General features: G+C 43.9%; 1 protein-coding gene across 1 annotated transcript in view; it reads left to right on the forward strand.

Moving 5' to 3' along the window:
- Window positions 1–9,699: 9,699 nt before the first annotated feature.
- LOC117359413 (fatty acyl-CoA hydrolase precursor, medium chain-like) overlaps window positions 9,700–22,992 on the forward strand; it is a 111,132-nt gene continuing 97,839 nt past the window's right edge. The window contains exon 1 of the mRNA XM_033942146.1: window positions 9,700–10,080. Within this exon, the coding sequence (XP_033798037.1) occupies window positions 10,023–10,080 (58 nt within the window). The 5' untranslated portion in view covers window positions 9,700–10,022. The remainder of the gene's footprint in view (window positions 10,081–22,992) is intronic.

The raw sequence follows: 22,992 nt of genomic DNA on the forward strand, positions 1-22,992 counted from the left end.
GACCCATCAGAGCCCACCACTACAGCAAAACTGGAAATAACCCTAGATGCAGTGGAAAAATGGATGGTAAACCACAAACTGAAACTAAACTCAGATAAAACAAAATTCCTTCTGCTCGAAAAGGCCAAAACTCCCACCATTACAGAACTGAAAATTAAAAACACCAAATACCCAATACAGCCCGAACTCAAACTCCTAGGAGTAACGATAGGCAGATGCTGGCAGTCTCAAATCAATAAAACATCCCAGAAAGCTTTTTTAATTATAAGAAATCTACGTAAAATGAGAAAATTCTTCAACCAAGCACAATTCAGGCTAATTGTCCAATCCCTAGTCTTAGGTCTACTGGACTATTGCAATTCCCTCTATCTACCTTGTCCTGCCAACATGATAAAACAACTTCAGACTATACAAAACACTGCCCTCAGACTGATCTACTCCCTGAGAAAATATGATCATATTACAACTGCTTTCCTTGACTCTCACTGGCTACCTATGCAAGCACGAATTCAATTCAAATTCTACTGTCTATTATTCAAAGCATTAAACGGCTCCGCCGCCCCCTATCTAAACAACCGCCTAAACCAGAGCCTCACCTCAAGACAAAGAAGAACTCTGAGCCCTTTTGTCTTCCCTCCACTCAAGGGCACTCAGCGCAAAAAGATGTTTGCTAACCTTCTGGCGACGCAAGCAGCAAAACTTAACCACTCCATCTCCAACCTGTTGACGGCAACGGGCGACTTCAAAACTTTTCGAAAAGAAATCAAAACCCTACTTTTCAAAAAATGTATCCAGATATCTTAACCCAACCCTTCCCCCTCCTCCTAGATAAATTCTCCCCCAAAACCTCCACTTAAATAATCTCTTCCTCCCCAAAACACCAACCAAGTATTCAGATCCCTGAAATGTAACGTAATCTTATTTGTACTCTAACTGTAATCTATTTGTTATATCACACAGTAACGTACAGTCAATTTAATATCCAATTTGCAAGTTCTTCCGGAATTAATCCAGGTACCTCTCCTCCCTTGTAACCAAAAAAAAAAACACAAAACCCCAAACTGTTGTAACTTCATTGGAAATGTCCAGTTAGCTCTTTTGTAATCCACCTTAAACTGCAAGGTATAGGCGGAATAGAAGTCCCTAATGTAATGTTATGTAATTGTTTGCTTTTTCAAAAAGTACAAAAATTAGGAAATGCTCCTTGAAGTTACATACCTTTAAAACAAATAACAGACTATTCACTCTTTGCCAAAAGATGTCGTAAGAGCAGTTAACAGCTGAATTTAAAAAAGGTTTGAACATGTTCCTTGAGAAAGTCTATAAACCATTATTACAGCAAACATGGAAAGCCCTTACTTATCCCTGGGGGAAACTAGCAACGGTTTGAGACTGTTTAACAATTGGGCAATTCTCATGGCAATTCATTTTGGGCAGCTCAGTATCGTTAATCTAATTTGTAGTGTCAGCGAGTGGCCACTTTGTATTGTTGCATATGTTGCTTTTGGAACAGCTGAGGCGTTGACTCCTGGACTGAAGTAAGGGAGTGTGCTCTTTGCCCGCTTGCTATCTGCCATACCTTTGATCTTACATTGTTTTCCACCTGTTCCGGGTTCTTCCCCTTCTCAAGTTAGGGCTTTAGCACATCCCTGGCGCTGGTCTCGGGGGGGGGGGGGTGTCTGAGGGATACTGGCAGTGGCGTGGCACCCTTTTTAAGACTGGTGGCAATCCCCAAGCACCACTAGCTGAAGAAGGCCTTTTCTAGCAGCTTGGAACAATCTGTACTCTGCAGCTCACGGCCAGAACACTTCTACTGTCTAGGTGCTGCCCCTGCATTCTCCCCAACCCCCATCAATTTTTGCACATAAGTGGGGGGCAGAGTGGTGCAGCGGCAGCGGCATATAGAGAATAGTATGGGAGTGTTCTGGCTGCAGAGTACAGGATTGTTCTAACTTCTGGAAGAGGTCTTCGTCGGCTGATGGGGCTTGGGCATTTGAGTTGGCGAAAGTGGGAAAAATTGTGTGTCTACCTAACTTGGGCTCAGGCCCACCCAAATTATCATGTCCGGCTACACCTCTAGATGCTGGTTAGGCAGTGGACTCTGCTAGCCCATTTGTGGGGTGGTAAGGCTACAGCGATTGTTGAGGTTTCTTGCTGAACAGTGGTGGCAGATGTAACTTGACACAGGACTTACGAATAGAGAGTTGCGCGGGGACAGAAATCCCGCCCGTCCCCACCAGGATCCTCTCCATCCCCACCCATCCCTGCCAGGATCCTCTCTGTCCCCATCCATCCCCGTCAGGATCTTCTCCGTCCCCACCCATCCCTACCAGGATCCTCTCCGTCCCCACCTGTCCCCGTCAGGATCTTCTCCGTCCCCACCCATCCCCGCAAGGAATTATCTCCATCCCCGCCCGTCCCCATAAAAAGCAGCAATTACTTCTGACAGGATCATCAACTCCACAGTTTCTTTTGTGTTTGCGCTGCTGTTTTCCTTGTGGAATCTCTTTGGTGGAACACTTTTTTTGTTTTCTGTTCAGGTAATTAACTTATAAACCCCCTCTTTTACTAAGGCTGACGTATCCATTATATTATATGGACGAACCCTGCTTCCAAAGCCTTCCACTCCCTTTGGGAGTCCCGTTTGCTAGAGGAGGGTCCCCGTGGGAGTCCCGTTGGGCAGAGGGGGGTCCCTGTGGGAGTCCCATGGGTTAGGGGGATTCCCGTGATCCCCGTTCCCGTGCAGAACTCTACTTCCGATTCAATGAAGGTTCTTCCCAAGGTGGTCATGACAGCGCTTTTTCTGGGTTCTATTACTACTGTTATTTCTAGAGCACTACCAGACATACACAGCACTGTACAGAGTCACGAAGGAGACAGTCCCTACTCAAATGAGCTCACGGTCTAAACAACAAAAATTATTTCTTACTAGCCTTAATAAAAGAGGTGTTGAATATTTGGGGTGCTCAGCACACACTGTACCCACAAAGCAAGAGCCTTGGGTCCAACTTTGATTTTTTTTCCCAAGGAAGGTACACTGTTCCTCCATACATTCTCATACTTTTGCTCAGTCATGGGGGGTTCCTAGGATCTATGTCAGGATCGTCCAGTAACCCTCTTTAGTGTTCAGAGAGGCCCTTCCTGAACTCACAATGACACACCTCTGGGTGTTTCCATCTACAGAAAATTCCTTCTTAGGTAATTACAGACGTAACTGCAGAAAGCAGGACCTTGCAGTCTCTCCCCAACTAAGTGAATAAGCTACATTTGCCCATGGATTGCAAAACTTGGCTTGATTTCCTTCGCAGGGCCTGGCGCTGGTGGCGGGGACAAATCGGGGTGCCTGTGACTAACTGGGCGATGACTCCTATTGTTGGGAATCCTTCCTTTCCTGCTGGGATAGGCGGGACCAGCAGAATGAAGCAGTGGTTGGGGCAGGGGCGATATCTGGGACATTGTGTGGAGGGGATCTCAGGGGAAACTTAGGCGCCGTTGGGGAGTGCCGAAACAGCCTTTTTTCACATATCTCCAGCTTAGGCATTATTATCTTAGTGAATACTCCTAAATTACCAGTATTTTGTATCTCCCTATGCTTAACATTTCGGTCTCTGCATGGTATCGGATAGGCAGAGACGAGCGCCCCATCTCCTTTTTTACCTGTCCTTGCACACTCCTGGTCGGAAGATCTGGGTGAACAAATCTCCTCATCTCTCATGCAGGAAGTTTTGTGTTTGCTGCTCACGACTCTTGTGGTGCTCTCCTGCAGGAGATGAAGTTCAAGATCATGAATCGTGCCTACATTACTAGACGCCAGGGAGTACTAGCTGGCTTATGGGAGTCTGCTGAATGTGTGTGGTGTAAGCATAGCAGAAGTACGTTGTTGCATATAATAATAATAATATCATCAGTTTATATACCGCAGGACCGTGAAGTTCTATGCGGTTTACAATGATTAAAAGATGGTACAGAATGAGTGAACTTAACAGAGTTAAAAGCTAGTGATTAACAGCTCTAGGGATCAGTTATTGTGGAGAAAGAGTTGTACGGGTCAGCTGCCTAGATACTTAAGGAACAGACATGTTTTTAGGCGTTTCCTAAATTCCCCATAAGTAATAGGCGTAAGCAATTGTTCTAGATCAGTGGTTCCCAAACCCTGTCCTGGGGGACCCCCAGCCAGTCGGGTTTTCAAGATATCCCTAATGAATATGTATGAGAGAGATTTGCATACCTGTCGCTTCCATTATATGCAAATCTCTCTCATGCATATTCATTAGGGATATCTTGAAAACCCGACTGGCTGGGGGTCCCCCAGGACAAGGTTTGGGAACTACTGTTCTAGATCTTTACCCCATAATGCTGCCTGATGTGAGGAAAGGTGTTGATGATGTCTTTTGAGTTTCCAGGGATCTCAAAGTGCCTCCTTGAGGGCCGCAATCCAGTCGGGTTTTCAGGATTTCCCCAATGAATATGCATTGAAAGCAGTGCATGCACATAGATCTCATGCATATTCATTGGGAAAATCCTGAAAACCCGACTGGATTGCGGCCCTCAAGGAGGGACTTTGAGACCCCCCTGCTGGAGGGGAAAGAAAGTTCAAATGTGAGCTTCTCTTATGTCCATTGTCTGAGAAAGAGAAAAGGTCAGTGTTATATTTAGGGGCTAGACCAAATAGTACCTTAAAGCAAAAACAACCAAACTTAAACTTCACACGTGCCTCCATCGGCAGCCAATGCAGCTGTCGGTAGGTAGGTGTCACATGATCGAACTTCTTCAGCCCAAAAATCAGTTTGACCGCTGCATTTTGCACTAGTTGTAATTGTCGCATATGTTGGCTGAGCCCTCTGAACTGGGGGTCTATTGGAATGGAGTGCTAGAGTGTCTGGCCCAGCTCCTACAAAGGGAAATTCAATGGTCTTATACTAGTACTGGGGCATGAGGGGGACATGGTGGACCAGGGATTGTCTCAGGATCAATGTACATTTTTATCTATTGCCTTGTTGCTGGCTAAACGCCACATACTTCGCATGTGGGCAGTGGAGACTTCAAATATTCAACTCAAATCAGAACCCTACACGGAAATAGATACACCCTCTGCAACACTAAAAGGCCTTAATCACACTCATTCATCATCCACACAACATAACATAGAACAGCAGGACAAAAACCAAAAAGAAAAAAGAAGTGGAGAAAAAGCCTCAGTTCTACTTCATCTGGCAAAAAATTTTGTTGTACAAGCAATGTCAAGTAGGGGTACCAGATCTTCCCAAAGGAAAATCCAGTCCCATGGCCACACCCCCCAGTCCCGCCCCATTCTACTTGTGCCATGCCCTGTTCTGCCCCCCCCCCCCCAGCCTCACCCCCAGATGGCATCCATGCATATGCAGACGCAATGTAATGAAGTCACGTGCACGTGACATCACCGCACTGCTTCCATGCATGTGCGGATGCCCCTTCCCATCTTGATTTTGACGAGATGCTTTTCAAAACCCGGACAAAGTGCCGGGTTTTGAAAATCCGTCTGGAACCCCGGATATGTCCTCAAAAGGAGGACATGTCCTGGGAACTCCAGATGTATGGTAACCCTACCCTGGTTCCAACAGCTCCTGGTGAGGTGAGCTTCCCTAATACCTTCCCTGACTATCACTCTCTGGCTTCTCTCTCTTTCTTACCACTGCCTTGGCAGCATGCAAACAAATCTAACCAGTGCTGTTGCCAGGAAATATGAAGTTAAATCAGGGGGCAGGGAGGAAGGAGGAAGGAAGCCATCAGTGGCACATACAGGTTATTTTTGTTTGCATGCAGCGGTAGTGGCAGAAGGGAGAGCAAGTGATTGACAAGCAGGGAAGGGTGGGAAGCTGGCCATGACATGCATAGGGTTAGGACCCTGCAGCATGGGTGACAGACAGGGAAGTGAGCTCCCAGTTCCTATAGATACTCCAGAAGGAAAGGACCAGGAAGTGTCTTCCATGGGTGACCAGGATGAAGAGGGGGAGAGAATGGGACAAGGGAATTCCAGAAGGAAGGGACCAGGAAGAGTCTTCCATAAGTGATTAGGATGAAGAGATGGAGAGAATGGGACAAGGGTACTCCAGAAGTAAGGGAACAGGAAGAGTCTTCCATGAGTGATCAGGATGGAGAGAATGGGACAAGGGTACTCCAGAAGTAAGGGAACAGGAAGAGTCTTCCATGAGTGACCAGGATGAAGAGGGGGAGAGAATGGGACAATAATAGGGTAAGGGGAAGAGAGATGAGACCATGTGGGATGATGAGGGGGGGGGGGAGAAAAAATAGAACAGGACAGGAGTATTGGGGGTGGGGCAGACAGCGTAATGTTGGAGGATGAGAGACAAACGGGCATGTTAGATGGGGAAGAAATAGAGAAGATGTTGGATTGTGGGGACATAAGAGAGAGAGACAGAGGAGATCCTGGATGGCTTTAGTGGAGAAGGGGGGAAAGAAAATAGATGCTGGATGGAAGGGGGGAAAGGGATGACACTGAATGGAAATGGAGAGGGGGAAATAGTGGATGGAAGGGGAGACTGGTTGGGAGAGGGAAAGGGAGGAGACTGGATGGAATAGGAGGAGAGAGAGAATATGGAAGGAGGAGAGGACACAGTTAATGAAAGTCTAAGAAATATGAGGAATTGGAGTGTCAAGATGAGAGAAAGAGACTGGAGAGTAATAATGAAATCTGGACAGAGAGGTAGAAAAATAAATGGAAGAAATTGAAAGGAAAGATCAATGCTGGAGGAAGAAGACAGAAGAAAGAAAAATAGCAAATGGACAGGAAATCCTGACAAAATGAAGTTAAGAGAAGATAGAGGAAGGCTGAAACCAGAGAATGGAATCAACCTGATTAGAAAAATTAAATGACCAGACCACACAGATGGAAAAAATAATTTTATTTTTAATTTAGAACAAAATAGTGTCATAGCTGTGTTATTCCACTCAGATCAATATGCCATATGAACCACATATTCCGACAGTGAAACAGCTGTGGCTGGGAAGGGGTAAAACGTGGACCTCATGGACCTGACGGACCTCGCGGATCTAAACCCGCGCATCCTTAAAAATCTGAGGTCCGTGCCACTTGTAGTTACTTTCTGGCTCTGACAAACCTGTTGACAATTTAGTGCTGACGGATCCGTCTCAGCATAGGGAGGGGAAAGTATTAGGATCCGTCAGCACTACAATGTCACCGAGGTCTGTCAGAGCCGATTTACTGGGGCTGCAGGAAACCAGTTGAAATGATTCGTTTTGGAGCCGCTCCAGCACTAGCACTAGTCTCTGGCTCTGACAGACCTCGGTGACATTTTAGCGCTGACGGATCCTAATACTTTTGCCTCCCTATGCTGAGACGGATCCGTCAGCGCTAAATTGTCACCGAGGTCTGTCAGAGCCAGAAAGTAACTACAAGTAGCACGGACCTCAGATTTTTAAGGACGTGCAGGTTTAGATCCGCGAGGTCCGTGTTTTACCCCTTCCCGCTGCGGCTAGCTTTGTCTACTCTAGAGCTAGCATATTTTCCTGTGTGGGTCCTCGGGAGTGGAATAAGCTTCCAGGATCTTTAGGACAGCAAACAAGTTTGAGTAGTTTTAAGAAAATATTGAAGAAACATCTCTTCTGTAAGATGAAATATGGGACTTGATTCACAGTTTTTTGAAGCGAGGCACTGGTAGTGTAAAGCCTCCTAAAATTACAAAGATGGCTATCACACTAATATGTTTTCTTGATTTTCGATTTGTTGTACTGCAGGTGATTCTGTTTGTGTATGTACTTATAAATAAATAATTTTTTTTAAAAAAAGATATACAACATATGTAGACAAAAATTAAATTGAACTCTTTAAGAAGCCAGACTGCACACAATGCAACAGCACAGAAAGAGAAACAGTGACTTGTGTCCTCCTGTTTGGTGGAAAGTTAAAAAAAAATAGCAGAGGGGGAGGGAGGACAAGGAGAAGAGGGGATGGGGGGGGGGGACCTTCTTAATTTCTACCCTCAACCGTTCACCACACCGACAAATACAAAACAGGCAGGTGGAGAAACAACTTCTTTACAGAGTTCACTTAAATATAAAAGGGAAAAGCAGAAAAGAAAAACAGAGCCTAGTGAGAAACCCTATCGACTTTCTGGGCAGGAGGAACAATTTACTATCGAATATTTCTGAGAGCCGACTGCTGTTAGTGACGCAATGTTCCATTCCAGATGTGCCCTCAGAGATTCTCTTCTCCGGTACCCATGTTACAGTTCTAGTCAGGTGCAAGAGAATGTCCCAGCTGGTTAGTTGCTTTTTGGCAATTGCGACAGTCCGAGAAGGGGTAAAACACGGACCTGACGGACCTCGCGGATCTAAAACCGCACGTCCTTAAAAATCTGAGGTCCGTGTCCGTGCCGCCCGTAGTTTCTGTCTCTTACAGACCTCGATGAGATTTTAGCGCTGACGGATCCGTCTCAGCATAGGGAGGGAAAAGTATTAGGATCCGTCAGCGCTAAAAATCTCTTCCAGGTCTGTCAGAGCCAGAGACTAGTGCTGGAGCGGCAGAGTAGAAGACTTCTTATATATAGGTTTAAGTCTGCCGGATCTTATTATAGTTTAAAGTAAGGGTATACTATAGTGAATCAGGCTTCCTGGATCGCAAATCGGAGGTCTCTTTCAGGAGATACAGAAAACCCGGCGCTTAACAGGGCTGTTTAACCTTTTTGCGCTCTGCTTATCCTTTAAGCCCGACATAGAATTTAGCGCTGACCAGATTCTAATACTTTTCCTTCCCTTTGCTGAGACGGATCCGTCAGCGCTAAAATCTCATAGAGGTCTGTAAGAGACAGAAACTACGGGCGGCACGGACACGGACCTCAGATTTTTAAGGACGTACGGTTTTAGATCCGCGAGGTCCGTCAGGTCCGTGTTTTACCCCTTCCTGCATATGAGCTACCCGATCCTGAAACAGTCATAACCGGGGAGGGGGAGGGACAGCACCCCCTCCCCACCACCACCATCACCACCAAACAGCTGCAGTCAAAGCAGCACACTATGCCCTGAGTGACTCGTGTTTGCCCACTTTCACCTACATGAAGACTAGGCATTGTCAAATAGCTCGTTTATAAATGGTTTTCCAAAATCGCACTCCTGTTCTGTATATACGGTACCATATTTACAAAAACAGAGCTTAATATTTAACAAAAGGCTGACCAAATGTGTGTTGACAGGATGGTTCTGGGAGGGATGAATCACTTTAATTATTAAAATATTAAGGAGAAGCTGTTGGGATCTGAAAGTTAATCGAGAGGGGGTGCAGGGCACCTCATTCCCCCCCTGTACCAGCCCTGGTATCTCACACACAGCCCTCTAGAGAAAGGGAAGGGAGACTCTTATACCGCCTTTTTGTCACATTGGCATTCCAAAGCTCACATTCAAAGCGGTGGGCACTTCACAAGGATTTGATCTCACAACCTCAGGGTGCGGAGGAGCAGGGTTGCTTCTGGGTCTAGGAGCTTGCCCAAGTTTTCCTTTCTAGGCTCCCCGCCAGCTCCATCTCTTTAATCCTGCCTGAGCCCCGCCACTCCCTTTTTCAGCGGTCATCGCTCTCAGAAGAACAAATGTTAAAATCATCTCGCGTGTTTTTGGAACAAAGCAACATTGTTGTGGGCAAAACCGATGCTGGATGGAGTTCAGCTTTGGGTGTGCGCCGAGCAAGTTTTGGGTTGGCCAAGAGGAGGTCCTTCTTCCCTAGTTAAAAGAAAAAAAAGGTGAGCAGCTGAGCAGGTGAAGCCAAGTGATTTGGAACCGGTTGTTCCAAATGATCCTCTTCTCTTCTCTGACTAATTCGATTCCTTTCTCCTGCGACTGACAGAGCTCGGGTCGTCTTATAACCAAGAGAAGTTCACGCCTCTCTCTTCCTCAAAAGCTGAACGCCAAGTTACGCCAAGTTCCTCCAACCTCCAGAAGTAGATTCAGTTAGGGAACACCAGAGTGGTATTTAGACTGCATAGTTGTGGCCATTCTGTCACTTAATTGCTGTAATGCTGTCCTGTCGCAAGCTGATCCTGTGGCTTTGGCTCACCGCTGTTTTAACTACCGGTAAGATATAAAAAGTATTTATTGATTTGTAAACAAACGCGTCTGTTATGTTGCTCCATTAATATAATACCAGAAAACCCCGTTTTCTCGCCAAGTCTCGGTAAAATACACAATATAATATCTAATTGGCATAAGGAAAGAGCTCCAGTTAGAATAGCAATCATTGAAGCATAGAAAGAAACATGACTGTTCCTACCCTCCATCCCCCAGTGTTCTTTGAGGATTAAATGCCATAGAAAATAGGTGAAGGGTTTGGGGGTTTTGTTTCTTTAAGATCTGTCTTGGCTTTTATAGGACTTTTCAAACGATGTCTCAGGAACAGACGTTCCAAAGAGAAGGTTCCAGGAAAATAAAGGCACTGGCTCTAGTAGGCAATGTGCAAGAGAGTGAACTAATTGAAGGTCATCTAATGAAGCTATTTCTGTCCTAGATAATTATAGTTTTCGAGGACTATCCTTGCAACCATTTGCAAAGACTGTCTAACAAAGTAGCCTGCTACAAGCAAGGCCACCCCGCTATTTTTAACGAGCAATTTAGCCGTGTACTTTTTAAGTGTGACGTCATGTATATGGGTCTCTGCATTGGAGGTCTGCATGGGAACAGGGATCTCAGGAATCCCGCGGGTCCTGCGGGAATCCCCCCTAACCCACGGGACTCCCACGGGGACCCCCCTCTAGCCAATGGGACTCCCACGGGGATGGAAGGCTTTGGAAGCAGAGTTCATCCATATAACACAACACAAAGGATCTAGAATCAGAAAATAAGATTAAATATTGAACTAAGGCCAGTACTGGGCAGACTTGCACGGTCTGTGTCTGTATATGGCCATTTGGTGGAGGATGGGCTGGGGAGGGCTTCAGTGGCTGGGAGGGTGTAGATGGGCTGGAGTAGGTTTTAACAGAGATTTCGGCAGTTGGAACCCAAGCACAGTATCGGGTAGAGCTTTGGATTCTTGCCCAGAAATAGCTAAGAAGAAAAAATTTAAAAATTTAAATTGGATCATGTTGGGCAGACTGGATGGACCATTCGGGTCTTTATCTGCCGTCATCTACTATGTTACTATAATATAATGGACACGTCAACCTTAGTAAAAGAGGGGGTTTATAAGTTAATTACCTGAACAGAAAACACAAAAAGGGTTCCACCAAAGAGATTCCACAAGGAAAACAGCAGCGCAAACACAAAAGAAACTGTGGAATTGATGATCCTGTCAGAAGTAATTGCTGCTTTTTATGGGGCAGGGATGGAGGTAATTCCTTGCGGGGATGGGTGGGGACGGAGAGGACCCTGGAGGGGATGGGTGGGATTTCTGTCCCACGCAACTCTCTACTCTCCATTTATTATTTGCACATATTAATTGGCCTTGAAGAGAATCGCCCAAGGCGTCCACAAAGGTATAGTCTAACATAATATTTAGAATTTTTTTTTAACTGCATAACAGTAGCAAAATAATCAAGTATAAACTGAAAATCAGCAAACTGAAACCTAGTAGGACTACCATGAAACATTTTAAAAATACACATTTTTAACAACATTGAAATCCAAATTGCAGATTTTAATGTCAGCATAAAAACTAATGGAACACAAGTGCACAAGAATATTTACATAACGGATATAATGGATACCCTTTCTACTTCTGTTCTGTCCTTTGCATGATAAATCAATTTACATGAGCCAAATTCCCTTAGAACATACGAGGTCAAACTAGTACACCAGTTCATTAAGCACACAAGGCGTGCCAACAAATCATTCTACCAGTAAGAAACATGAATAAGAGACCATCTGTCATGAATTATAAGGTGTGTGATATAGTTATGTGCGAATAGCCTGAGGAACACCTTGCATGCTAAGTGGTGATAATTAGTTATTCCTGGAATTTCATTGACACTTTCTGAAAGAAAAGATACATTGTTCCAATAAGAACAGTTTTTTTAAATTGTGAAAACAGTGCATTAAAACCAAACTGACCTATGATAATTGTGGTTATGAATGCGTAACTATATTGCACTCCTTATAGTTCACTGCAGATTGTCCCTGTTCATGTTTTTTTGCTGGTAGAATGATTTGTGCTCATGCTTTAAATTGATTATTGCAATTCCAACCTTTCTAAGGGCATGTAGAACATATCTCCAATACACTTTCTTGGGAAAAGTTGAAAGGGGACAGATTCAAAACGAATGCTAGGAAGTTCTTCTTTACCCAACAAGTGGTGGACACCTGGAATGCGCTTTCAGAGAGCGTAATAGGGCAGAGTACGGTACTGGGGTTCAAGAAAGGATTGGACAATTTCCTGCTGGAAAAGGGGATAGAGGGGTATAGATAGAGGATTACTGCACAGGTCCTGGACCTGTTGGGCCACCGCGTGAGCGGACTGCTGGGCATGATGGACCTCGGGTATGACCCAGCAGAGGCATTGCTTATGTTCTTATCTAGAAGTCGGATTTGGACCGATGTGAGTTTATATTTATGCTTACTTATGAATCGCACACTCGTACCATGCTCAAGACTATATAAAGCAAGTTACTAATTACAGTAGCTGGTAAAAGCTGCAAGAGTATATTCTGAACAGATTTTGGCAACTAGCCAATAAAGAGATTGCAGGGATAAGAGTTTTGGTGATGTGCACAGAAAGGCAGGGACAGATTTTGATGCCCATTGCCTGCCTTAGCAGCTGCATCCTTTCTGGTGGGGCTGCAGTTGGTGGTGAGGGAAAAAGGCTTTGGGAAGAGGCTGCCTTTTTTTTGGGGGGTGGGGGGGAGGGAAAGGCAGGTGGGTTTGCTGCTGCTAGTGCTCCAGCTATTTTTCCCTGGACATGGACTCCCTCTGTTGACATTGTTGGCATGGCCTGATAACCTGAAACAAATCAAACAAGCTGTAAATTGAGTAACCAATGACGTTGTTTTGTTTCCTTGGCTTTGATGTTGCTGAAAAATCTAGGCACTGATTTTTTAACTCCCCTCATGCATACCTGACACCAGGGGTTTTAGGCCCTAATATAGAGAACCATTTATACCCTTAATCTGAGCATGGGAATCATACACACACTGTTACCTATGTGAGGTATAAAAAAAAAAAAAAAAATGCCGGTCCCAATATTTAAAACTTATTTAAATGGCCAGGAGAGGCTCTTGGCTGTTCATATTGTCTGTGTGGGGCATATTCAGTAGCATTTAACTGGATACTATTGCTGAAAATGTCAGTTATGCCCAACCCAAAACGAGCTATTTTGGGAGCTTTCCGAGAGTGGCGTCAGCACTTGGCTATTTCAGTGCCAATATTCAGCACTTAAAATCTGCCAAGGTAACCACATTAGTCAATCCTATCTTTGTGGTTCACCACAGCCTGTTAAGTACTGATTTATCACACTTTTAACTGGCAAGGTTTTCACTGTTCCCCGTATCCCTGGAAATTCAAGGTAGAGGCCAGATATGAGCGGTCATTGAATTTGCAGGGATCATGCCGGCGGTGGTCGGCAAAATGCTGACTGCCGCTAGCGGAATATTTGGCCCACCCATTTTATAACTGGCTAGTAGTGTTCTCGGTAATAAAACATATAGGGCTCCTTTTTTTCGAAGCCGCGTTAGCGGTTTTAGCACACGCAGCTTTTTAGCGCGTGCTAAACCCGCGCTACGCGGCTAGAACTAACGCCAGCTCAATGCTGTTTGCGTGCGCTATTACGCGCATTAAACCGCTAACGCGGCTTCGTAAAAGGAGTCCATAGTGGTAACCATGTAAATACATTCTAAGTGGTGCCTAACTTTAGGTTCAGTTTTATAGGCTAGCACTTAGGTGGGCTTTTATGGTAATGATTTTTTAGATGCAATATTTAAGTTTAGTCCCATGTTTCTTAACCTTCTTACCTATCTATGGCCTTCTTTTTTACTAAATAGGCTTCAAAAACCCAAAAATAACCACCAATATAATAGAGAAACTAATCCAAAACAATTGGTAGAAGCTTTTGCCTCCTGATGAGAATAACACCAGCGTCTAAAATTCTATAGAAAATATTAATAATAATGATGGGATTTCAGTACGGGCTCAGTCCATCCTTCGATTTGCATTTAGCCCCAGGTAAATGTGTTTGTCTAGCAACAGACCGATGAGGTCTAAAATAACCACTGCCCTGTACATCATAACATCCCTAAATTTCAAGGAAATATGATACAAATGAATATATAATACTGAGTGTAAATTCAAAGCGGGAGGAAAGAGCTGAAAAAAGCAAGCTTAAATATAACAAATAATAATGAAAAATTCAAAAGTCATAGTTTGAAATCAAGCAGCTAAAGTGCAGTTCAACTTAGCTGGATCCCCTTGAGCGCGTGTCGCCACTCTATCTCCACTCGAAAGAGCCCCGTTTCGGAATCTTCATCGAGAGTAGAAAATACTGGAGAGACTAGAGATTACTTCAGATTTAATGATGCTTTTTACCAACAGTGTCAAGGGATGGCCATGGGTACAGCAGCTGTCCCCAGTATGCAAACCTCTTCATGTCCCAATTTTGAAGAAGACTTTTTTTATTTATTTATTTATTTTTATTCAAGCACCTATTTCCAGCACATTTTGTGCTGGATGCGGTTCATCGATGATATCTTTTTCATTTGGACTTCCACTGAAGAACATTTAACCACCTTTGTCGCTTGGATTAATTCTCTCACTACTTGTGTGCGGTTTACCTTTACCAGCCATAAAGAGTCTATTAATTTTCTGGATACAACTGTAATCATACGAGGAGGTAAACTGTTTATTAAAGTTCACCATAAACCCACTGAAAGAAATAACCTTCTGTCAGATTCTAGTTGTCACCCAAAATGCCTAAAAGCAGCCATTCCCATTGGCCAATTTTTATGGGCCAAAAGAATATGCACTGACCTAGATTTCAGGAAGGAAGCTAAAATCCTTTGGGATAAATTTCTGACAAGGGGCTATCCTGCATCTGTGATTCAGAAGGCTTATTTAAGAGCTTGACATGCCAATTGAGACCTGTTGTTGACAGAGTAGAAGGGAAACGTCGTCCAATCAAGTTTGTGTCATTTCTCACTCAACTCAGTCCTCGGTTGTGACCAGGAGCATTCAAAATCTCACTGGCATGTATTGCAATTACATCTAGTATTCAGAGACAATACCTGTATCGCGTTCACATGAGGCAAAAACTTGTCGGAACATTTGGTTTCCTTTGACTTCCGTCGGAATTCTCATTACCATGCTGAAAATGGTTTCCACTCTCCAAGTGGCCACTGTTCTCTGTGACACTTCATATATCAGCTACTAGGCAGATTTATCATCTAAAGTCCATTACCTCATGCGAGTCGAGCTTTGTAATCTATGTAATAACATGTCCTTGTGGCCAGATTTACGTTGGTTGTACATCCCGGGCAATAAAAGTCAGATTAATAGAACATTGCAGTTGTCTGAGAATTGGAAAACACACAGCTCCTATGGCTTCCCACAACGTATCTCATCATACTATTTCCCAACTCAAATGGTGTGTTTTGGAACAAATATCCACTACTTTTAATGGTGATAAAAGCACTTACCTTTTATAAAGGGAAAATTTTAGGATTTTTCATCTCAGGGCATTCCCTCCCTTTGGACTGAATGAAAATGTTAATTTTTTTCAGCATAGGTTACTGTTAGCGATTTATTTATTTTTTTGCTCCGTTGGGGAACAATTCTTCCTTTCTGCATTTGCATTGTTTTTTTTAACTTTTACTCATTTTTTCATGTTTTCATATTCTTTTCAAAATACAAAAACTTTTCCTAAGGAATTTTTACACCCAATAGCTGAATGCGTTTTGACGTAAGGGATTTTTGTGTCTTAACAGCTGTATGCATTTTGACGTCGGCTGATACGTCATCACGCTTAGAGTGCATTGCCGTTGGCAGGGCTCCCGAGTGTCTTTAAATACTCCGGATGCCATTGCTCTTCACTGCCTTCAGTTCCAGTGTGATTATATCAAGCTGTCTCTTGCAGGATTTATCACTTCCCGTCTTGATTGAGCAGACTGGTTGCTTTTTCATTTATCCAGCATTTTCTACTCCTGATGAAGATTCTGAAACGAGGCTCTGTCGAGTGGAGATAGCTGGATCCCCTCGAGTTCATGTCGCCACTCTTAAGTTGAACTGCACTTTAGCTGCTTGATTTCAAACTATCAACAACAACACACTCCTAATTTGCCAAACAAATCCTAAACTAGAAAAAACAAGGAAGGCAACCAAGACACATCAAGGTCTGTGAGGGGGAAGCTCAAAGTGCCTAACTTGGCTCACAACTTGCAAACCAAATATAGTGTAATATGTCAAAGAACATGTCACATTATATGATGATATAGGGCGCTCTCAGTGTGAACCCTCAGTGATAGGAGCACAGCTCCGACACTTCACTTCTGGGCCAAGGCCATAAGCCTCCACCCGCACACCATCGTCGAGCGCCCTGTATGTGCAGAAATCAAACCAATCAACAATCAAAGCCTTCCTCTCTGCTTGTGTTCTGTTGGAGGCCAGGTTCCTGAAGAAGGGTTCCTCCCGAAACCAGCGCGGTTGTACCTCTCCTCCTGGCGCGGTTTTTCCGTTTGTGTGACAGTTTTGGATAAGTATTGTTTCTTTTGGACATGTTTTTCACTTTTTGGTATGGTTTTTGACTTTGTTTGTGATTTTGTGTGAGTTTTTTGAGGGGGTTTGGCTGGCAGGGTTTGTGTGGGGGTCGCTCAGGTTGTTTGTGTTGAGTTTCATTTACTCACTTTGATTGTTGATTGGTTTGATTTCTGCACACACAGGGCGCTCGATGATGGTGTGCGGGTGGAGGCTTATGGCCTTGGCCCAGAAGTGAAGTGTCGGAGCTGTGCTCCTATCACTGAGGGTTCACACTGAGAGCGCCCTATATCATCATATAATGTGACATGTTCTTTGACATATTACACTATATTTGGTTTGCAAGTTGTGAGCCAAGTTAGGCACTTTGAGCTTCCCCCTCACAGACCTTGATGTGACTTGGTTGCCTTCCTTGTTTTTTCTGATTTCAAACTATGACTTTTGAATTTTTCATTATTATTTGTTATATTTAAGCCTGCTTTTGGGGGGTTTAAAGCGCCTTTTCAGCTCTTTCCTCCCGCTTTGAATTTACACTCAGCGTTATACATTTATTCGTATCATATTTCCTTGAAATTTAGGAATTTTATGCACAGGGCAGTGGTTATTTAGACCTCATCGGTCTTTTGCTAGACATCAATAAACACTTGCCTGGGGCTAAATGCGAATTGAAGAGTGGACGGAGCCCGTACTAAAATCCCATCATTATTATTATTATTATTATTTTTCTATTCTATCTCCTCTAGAAATTACCAGATATCTTCTTCATGTAATACGTTTTTTGCAATTGTTTTGTAATCCGCCTTGAACTGCACGGCGATGGTGGAATAGAAATCGCTAATGTAATGTATTTGACGCTGGTGGTGTTCTCATCGGGAGGCAAAAGCTTCTACCTCTTACTAAGCCATTGTAGAGGTTTCTACCGGCGCACGAAATGCTCCAGCACTCATAGGAATTCTGTGAGGTTGGAACATATAGTGCTCAGCTGTGGTAGAAACCTCTACAGTGGCTTAGTAAAGGGAGGGGGTAGGTCCTACACCCTATGTTTATATAACATTTTAATTACACGCTGTAGTGACATTGTAATGCAGCATGTTATGCCATACTTTGTAATCCGTGGCGTGGGAAGGGCGGTTAGCCCTGGGCACAGAATTGCTGAGGGTGTGGCAACCTCCACCTCTCTGCCCCCTCCCCCGCTCCTCCCCTTGCCTTCCCCAGTGTGAGGTTGCTGCCCGCGTCGCTTCTGGGACCTGTGCTTAGGAAGTGACGTCAAAGGGCATGCTGCTTGTGCTGGAGAGGCTATAAAGGTCCGGGGAATGAGAAGGAGACAGGTGGCAGGACATAGAAACATAGAAATAGACGGCAGATAAGGGCCACGGCCAGGGCCGCCATCAGGGCAGTACTACCAGTCCTGCATTCAGGGGCCCGGAGCTGACAGGGGGCCCGGGCTCCCCCAGGGTCCTAGGCAGTGTTCTAAGGCAGGGGCGCCAGTAGCTCGCCAAGGCAAAGTGAGTCGATCACCCAGGACTCACTTTGTCTTGGCGATCTAATCTATCGGGCCGAACAGTCTTCCTCTCCCCGACGTCAATTCTGCAGTCGGAGAGGAAGTTCAGGCCAGCCAATCGCTGCCTGGCTGGGCGGAACTTCCTCTCCGACGGCAGAATTGACGTCGGGGAGAGGAAGACTGATCGGCCCGAAGCAGGGAGAGCATGCGTTGGCGTCAGCTTTGGGGCCTGTTATCTATTGGTGGGTCCTGTTCCCCGATGGCAGCGGCAGTGGCAGTGGCTTGGGGAACGGCAGGGAAAAAGAAATAAAGGGGGCAGGCAGGGAAACAGAAGGAAAGAAGAGAAACAGAAAAAAAGAAAGAAAGGTCAGGGAGAGAGGAAGAAAAAGTTGGGGGAGGGAATGAGGTGTGGAGGAGAGAAAGCATACAGGCTGATAGAAGGGAAGAAAGATTGGATGCACAGTCAGAAGAAGAAAGTGCAACCAAAGACTCATGAAATCACCAGACAAGGTAGGAAAAATGATTTTATTTTAAATTTAGCAAAGTGGAGGCAGTATTACCACAGTTTTCAAAGGAATTTGCCCAAATAACTTAATAGTTAACTGGGTAAATTCCCAGAGATGAAAACTTCCCTTCACTTACTATGCACAGTTCTGAATTTATATCTGCTGTCTATATTTTACAATATGGTCCCCTTTTACTAAACCGCAATAGTGGGTTTTAGCGCAGGGATCCTATGAGCGTCAAGAGCAGCGCTGGGCATTCAGCGCAGCTCCCTGCGCTAAAAACTGCTATTGTGGTTTAATAAAAAGGATGGAGGGTATATTTGTCTATTTTTGTATGGTTGTTACTGAGGTGACAATGTATAGAGTCATCTGCCTTGACCTCTTTGAAAAAAATCCAGAATAGGAATGATAATTAACATTTTCTCAGCGTATAGTGTGCTTTGTGTTTTTTAATTTTATTGTTGGTAGATCATTTTGACTTGGTCATTTTAAAGTAGCTCACAAACTCAAAACGTTTGGGCACCTCTGAGCTAGAGCGTTGAACTGTGTATTTCTATTTTATCCCCTCTTTTACAAAACTATGGAGCGTTTTTTAGTGCCAGCCGTGGTGGTAGCAGCTCTGATGCTCAGAATTCTATGAGCGTCAGGGCTGTTACCACTGTGGCTAAAATCCACACTACAGTTTTGTAAAAGAGTGAGGGGTTAGTTTGTGATGACATATTCCATACTAGGCGAAGGTGTTTTCTGTGTTTTGTGTGTTCAAAAGACATGGTTTTCTGTTAGGATTGACGGTGTAGGATTGATTGGTCTGGCTTGTTTAGTTTTACAATGGGTGTATTGATGTACTGCTCACTGCAATATGTAAGATGCTGCCTTTTCCTAGGTACTCATGTGTGACATGTGGTTTGTTACTAAAAATCATGTTTTTCTTACAGATGGGGAGGGGTGCCAAAAAATGATGGGCCCCGGGTGTTACATATGCTACAGACGCCACTGTATGTAAAGATACCAGAAAGCTGGCGTAGCAAAAACTTTAAGTAAATTGTTATTCTTCTAAGTTTTGAGTATTTCACCCTCACGGGCACTCGTTTCAAGTTTCAAGTTTATTGAGATTTTGATTTAAACGCAATATCAAATATTTTCAATGCATATAACAAAAATAAATTTGGGGAAATAAATAAAACCATTTGAACAATAAACATACAAACATATCCATAGATGATTAAAATTACATAAGGAGTACAAGAATAAACTACATTTGTTTAAAAATGCGTTCTCCGCGCCTGCTCATAAATTTGTTGACTGGAAGGATCCAGCAATGTGGCCAGATGCCATTCAGGACAAAGACAGAGAAAGAATTGTGCAATTTGGATTAATGATGGAAGATGATTTAAAGCAAATGGCACAGTCTATGAGTAAAGATCTTGACGGACGTTCTTTTTATGAATATCTCCTCTATGCCAAATCACCCAATGGACGTGAGAAGATTTTACGGGACTGGCTTAGGTGGAGCATTAGCAGAAAAGTATGTGTGTATTCGGCCCATGGAAGAAGGGGGGGGGCGTCAAGGGGTGTGTGGGGGGCCCAATAGGATTGCTCAGTAAGGGGCCCAGAAATTTCTGATGGCGGCCCTGGCCACGGCCAATCTAGTTTGCCCACCCCAATGATCCTCCCCTACCTTTCTCTGTGAATAGATCCCACGTGTCTATCCCATTTAGCCTTAAAATCAGGCATGCTGCTGGTCTCAATAACCTGAAGTGGAAGACAATTCCAGCGATCAACCACCCTTTCAGTGAAGAAGAACTTCCTAGTGTCACCGTGCAGTTTCCCGCCCCTGATTTTCCACGGATGCCCCCTTGTTGCCGCGGGGCCCTTGAAAAAGAAGATATCTTCTTCCACCTCGATGCAGCCCGTGAGATACTTGAATGTCTCGATCACGTCACCCCTCTCTCTGCGTTCCTCGAGTGAGTCCAGCTGCAACTTATCCAGCCGTTCCTCGTGCGGGAGATCCTTGAGTCCCGAGACCATCCGGGTGGCCATTCTCTGGACCGACTCCAGTCTCAGCACATCCTTACGGTAATGCGGCCTCCAGAATTGCACACAGTACTCCAGGTGGGGCCTCACCATGGATCTATACAATGGCATAATGACTTCAGGCTTACGGCTGACAAAACCCCTGCGTATGCAACCTATGATTTGCCTTGCCTTGGATGAAGCTTGCTCCACTTGATTGGCAGCTTTCATGTCCTCGCTGACGATCACCCCTAAGTCTCGTTCTGCAGGGAAAACAGCAGGGGAGGGGCACTACCACCCCAGACGCCGCTCGCCCTTACTACGCCACCGGTTGTAATTTTTGAATATTTTTACTGTTGTAACCATCTATTGCTTGTGTTTCACTTATTCTTTATGTACACTGCCTTGAGTGAGGTTTTTTTTTCAAAAAGGCAGTAAATAAACCCTAATATCAATGAAACAAAGCACCCTTTTTTTACACCTGAGAAAAATATTGTCATATTGGGGTGCACATACCAAGCAGATGTGAGTTCTAATTGGTACACCAAAATTAAGTTTAACTGGTTGATCTATCATTCGTCCTCAATGAAGATCTAAATACTTCTCTCCCCTTCAGTCTGTTAGAATTCTGCTGCACGCCTCGTATTCCACCAAGATATGCTAGTTGCCCCCCTCAAGTCATTTCATTGACTCCCTGTCTACGTCTACATACAGATCAAACTCCTTTGACTGACCTACAAGTGTATTCACTCTGCAGCTCCTCTATCTTTTACTTTCTCTCCCTATTCTCCACCCCGGGAACTCCATTGGATAAGTCGCTCTTGTCTGTACCCTTCTCTAAGCCAACTCCTAACTCATCCCTTCTGCCTTGCTGCGCCTTACGCTTGGAACAACCTACCTGTTTTTGGTACAACAGGTTCCATCTCTGGTGGTATTCAAGGCCAAAAAGCCAAAATCCTACAGAACAATAAATCACATAATATCTCCCAATGTGAAAATAAAATGCAAGATGTTAATTGTGCTCATACAGCAACTTTTTGCAAAGAACCATGAAGTTACAAAGAACTAGTAGTCATCTCTGGTGTTCTAATTATAATTGCACAAAAGTGTACTTTCATCATGTACTAATGTCCCAATATATCAAAACCAATTATAAATGTAAGGGCACTTATCTTATAGGAATGCAAACCTCAGCTGCGACACAGGCTGTGTTTTGCCAAGTTCCTGCTGTAGCAAAAACTTTTTAAACAAAAAGGTACAACTACTGTTAAAAGTTTTTGCCAAGAGCTAAGGAGCATCTTATTGTGGGATGTGTACAAGAAATTGCACAGTGCTTGGCTTCCTGAAGTAGCAACTTGGCAAACACAGCTGGGGTTTGCATTCCCAGAAGTAAGGTGCAATGTTATAGAATACAGCCAACTGCTGTAAATCAGGTGCCAGCATTTACACCAGGTATTGGCAGGCTTAATTGGTGGCATACAAAATTAGGCACAAAATCCACACTAAGCTGGTACTGAATAAAACAGAGTGCCCTTTTAGAAAACATTGTTTCAACATGGATCTTCCCAGTGTGTCTGGACACCTTTTACTGAATCTAGCCCTAAGCCCTTAGGGGCTGATTCTATAAAGGGTGCCTTCCGCCTAATGTGCAAGATGGCAAACAAGATGTTAGGAATTATTAGAAAAGGGATGGTTAACAAGACTTGTTATAATGCCTCTGTATCGCTCTATGGTATGACCTCACCTGGAATATTGTGTTCAGTTCTGGTCTCCTTATCTCAAGAAAGATATAGCGGGGTATTTTATTATTACATATATCATACAATAATAGAGTATATGGTTGGGGGGATGGGCGAGGGATAGGGATAAGAATATATGTAATATACCAATGATTGTTTATAAGTGATGTATTTATTGTTACTGTGAATGAAAATATTAACACTTAATGTAATTTGTGAAAATGAATAAAGAATTATAAAAAAAAAGAAAAAGAAAGATATAGCGGCACTAGAAAAGGTTCAAAAAAGAGCAACCAAGATGGTAAAGGGGATGGAACTCCTCTCGTATGAGGAAAGACTAAAGGTTAGGGCTTTTCAGCTTGGAAAAGACGTCTCGGAGATATGATTGAAGTCTATAAAATCCTGAGTGGTGTAGAATGGGTACAAGTGGATTGATTTTTCACTTTGCCAAAAATGACAAGGACTAGGGAATAAGCAAAGCTACAGGGAAATAATTTTAAAACCAGTAGGAGGAAAAAAATTTCAGTCTGAGAATAGTTTATTTTTTTTTAATCTTTATTGA

The sequence above is a fragment of the Geotrypetes seraphini genome, chromosome 4 (assembly GCF_902459505.1).
Source record: "Geotrypetes seraphini chromosome 4, aGeoSer1.1, whole genome shotgun sequence".
NCBI lineage: Eukaryota > Metazoa > Chordata > Amphibia > Gymnophiona > Dermophiidae > Geotrypetes > Geotrypetes seraphini.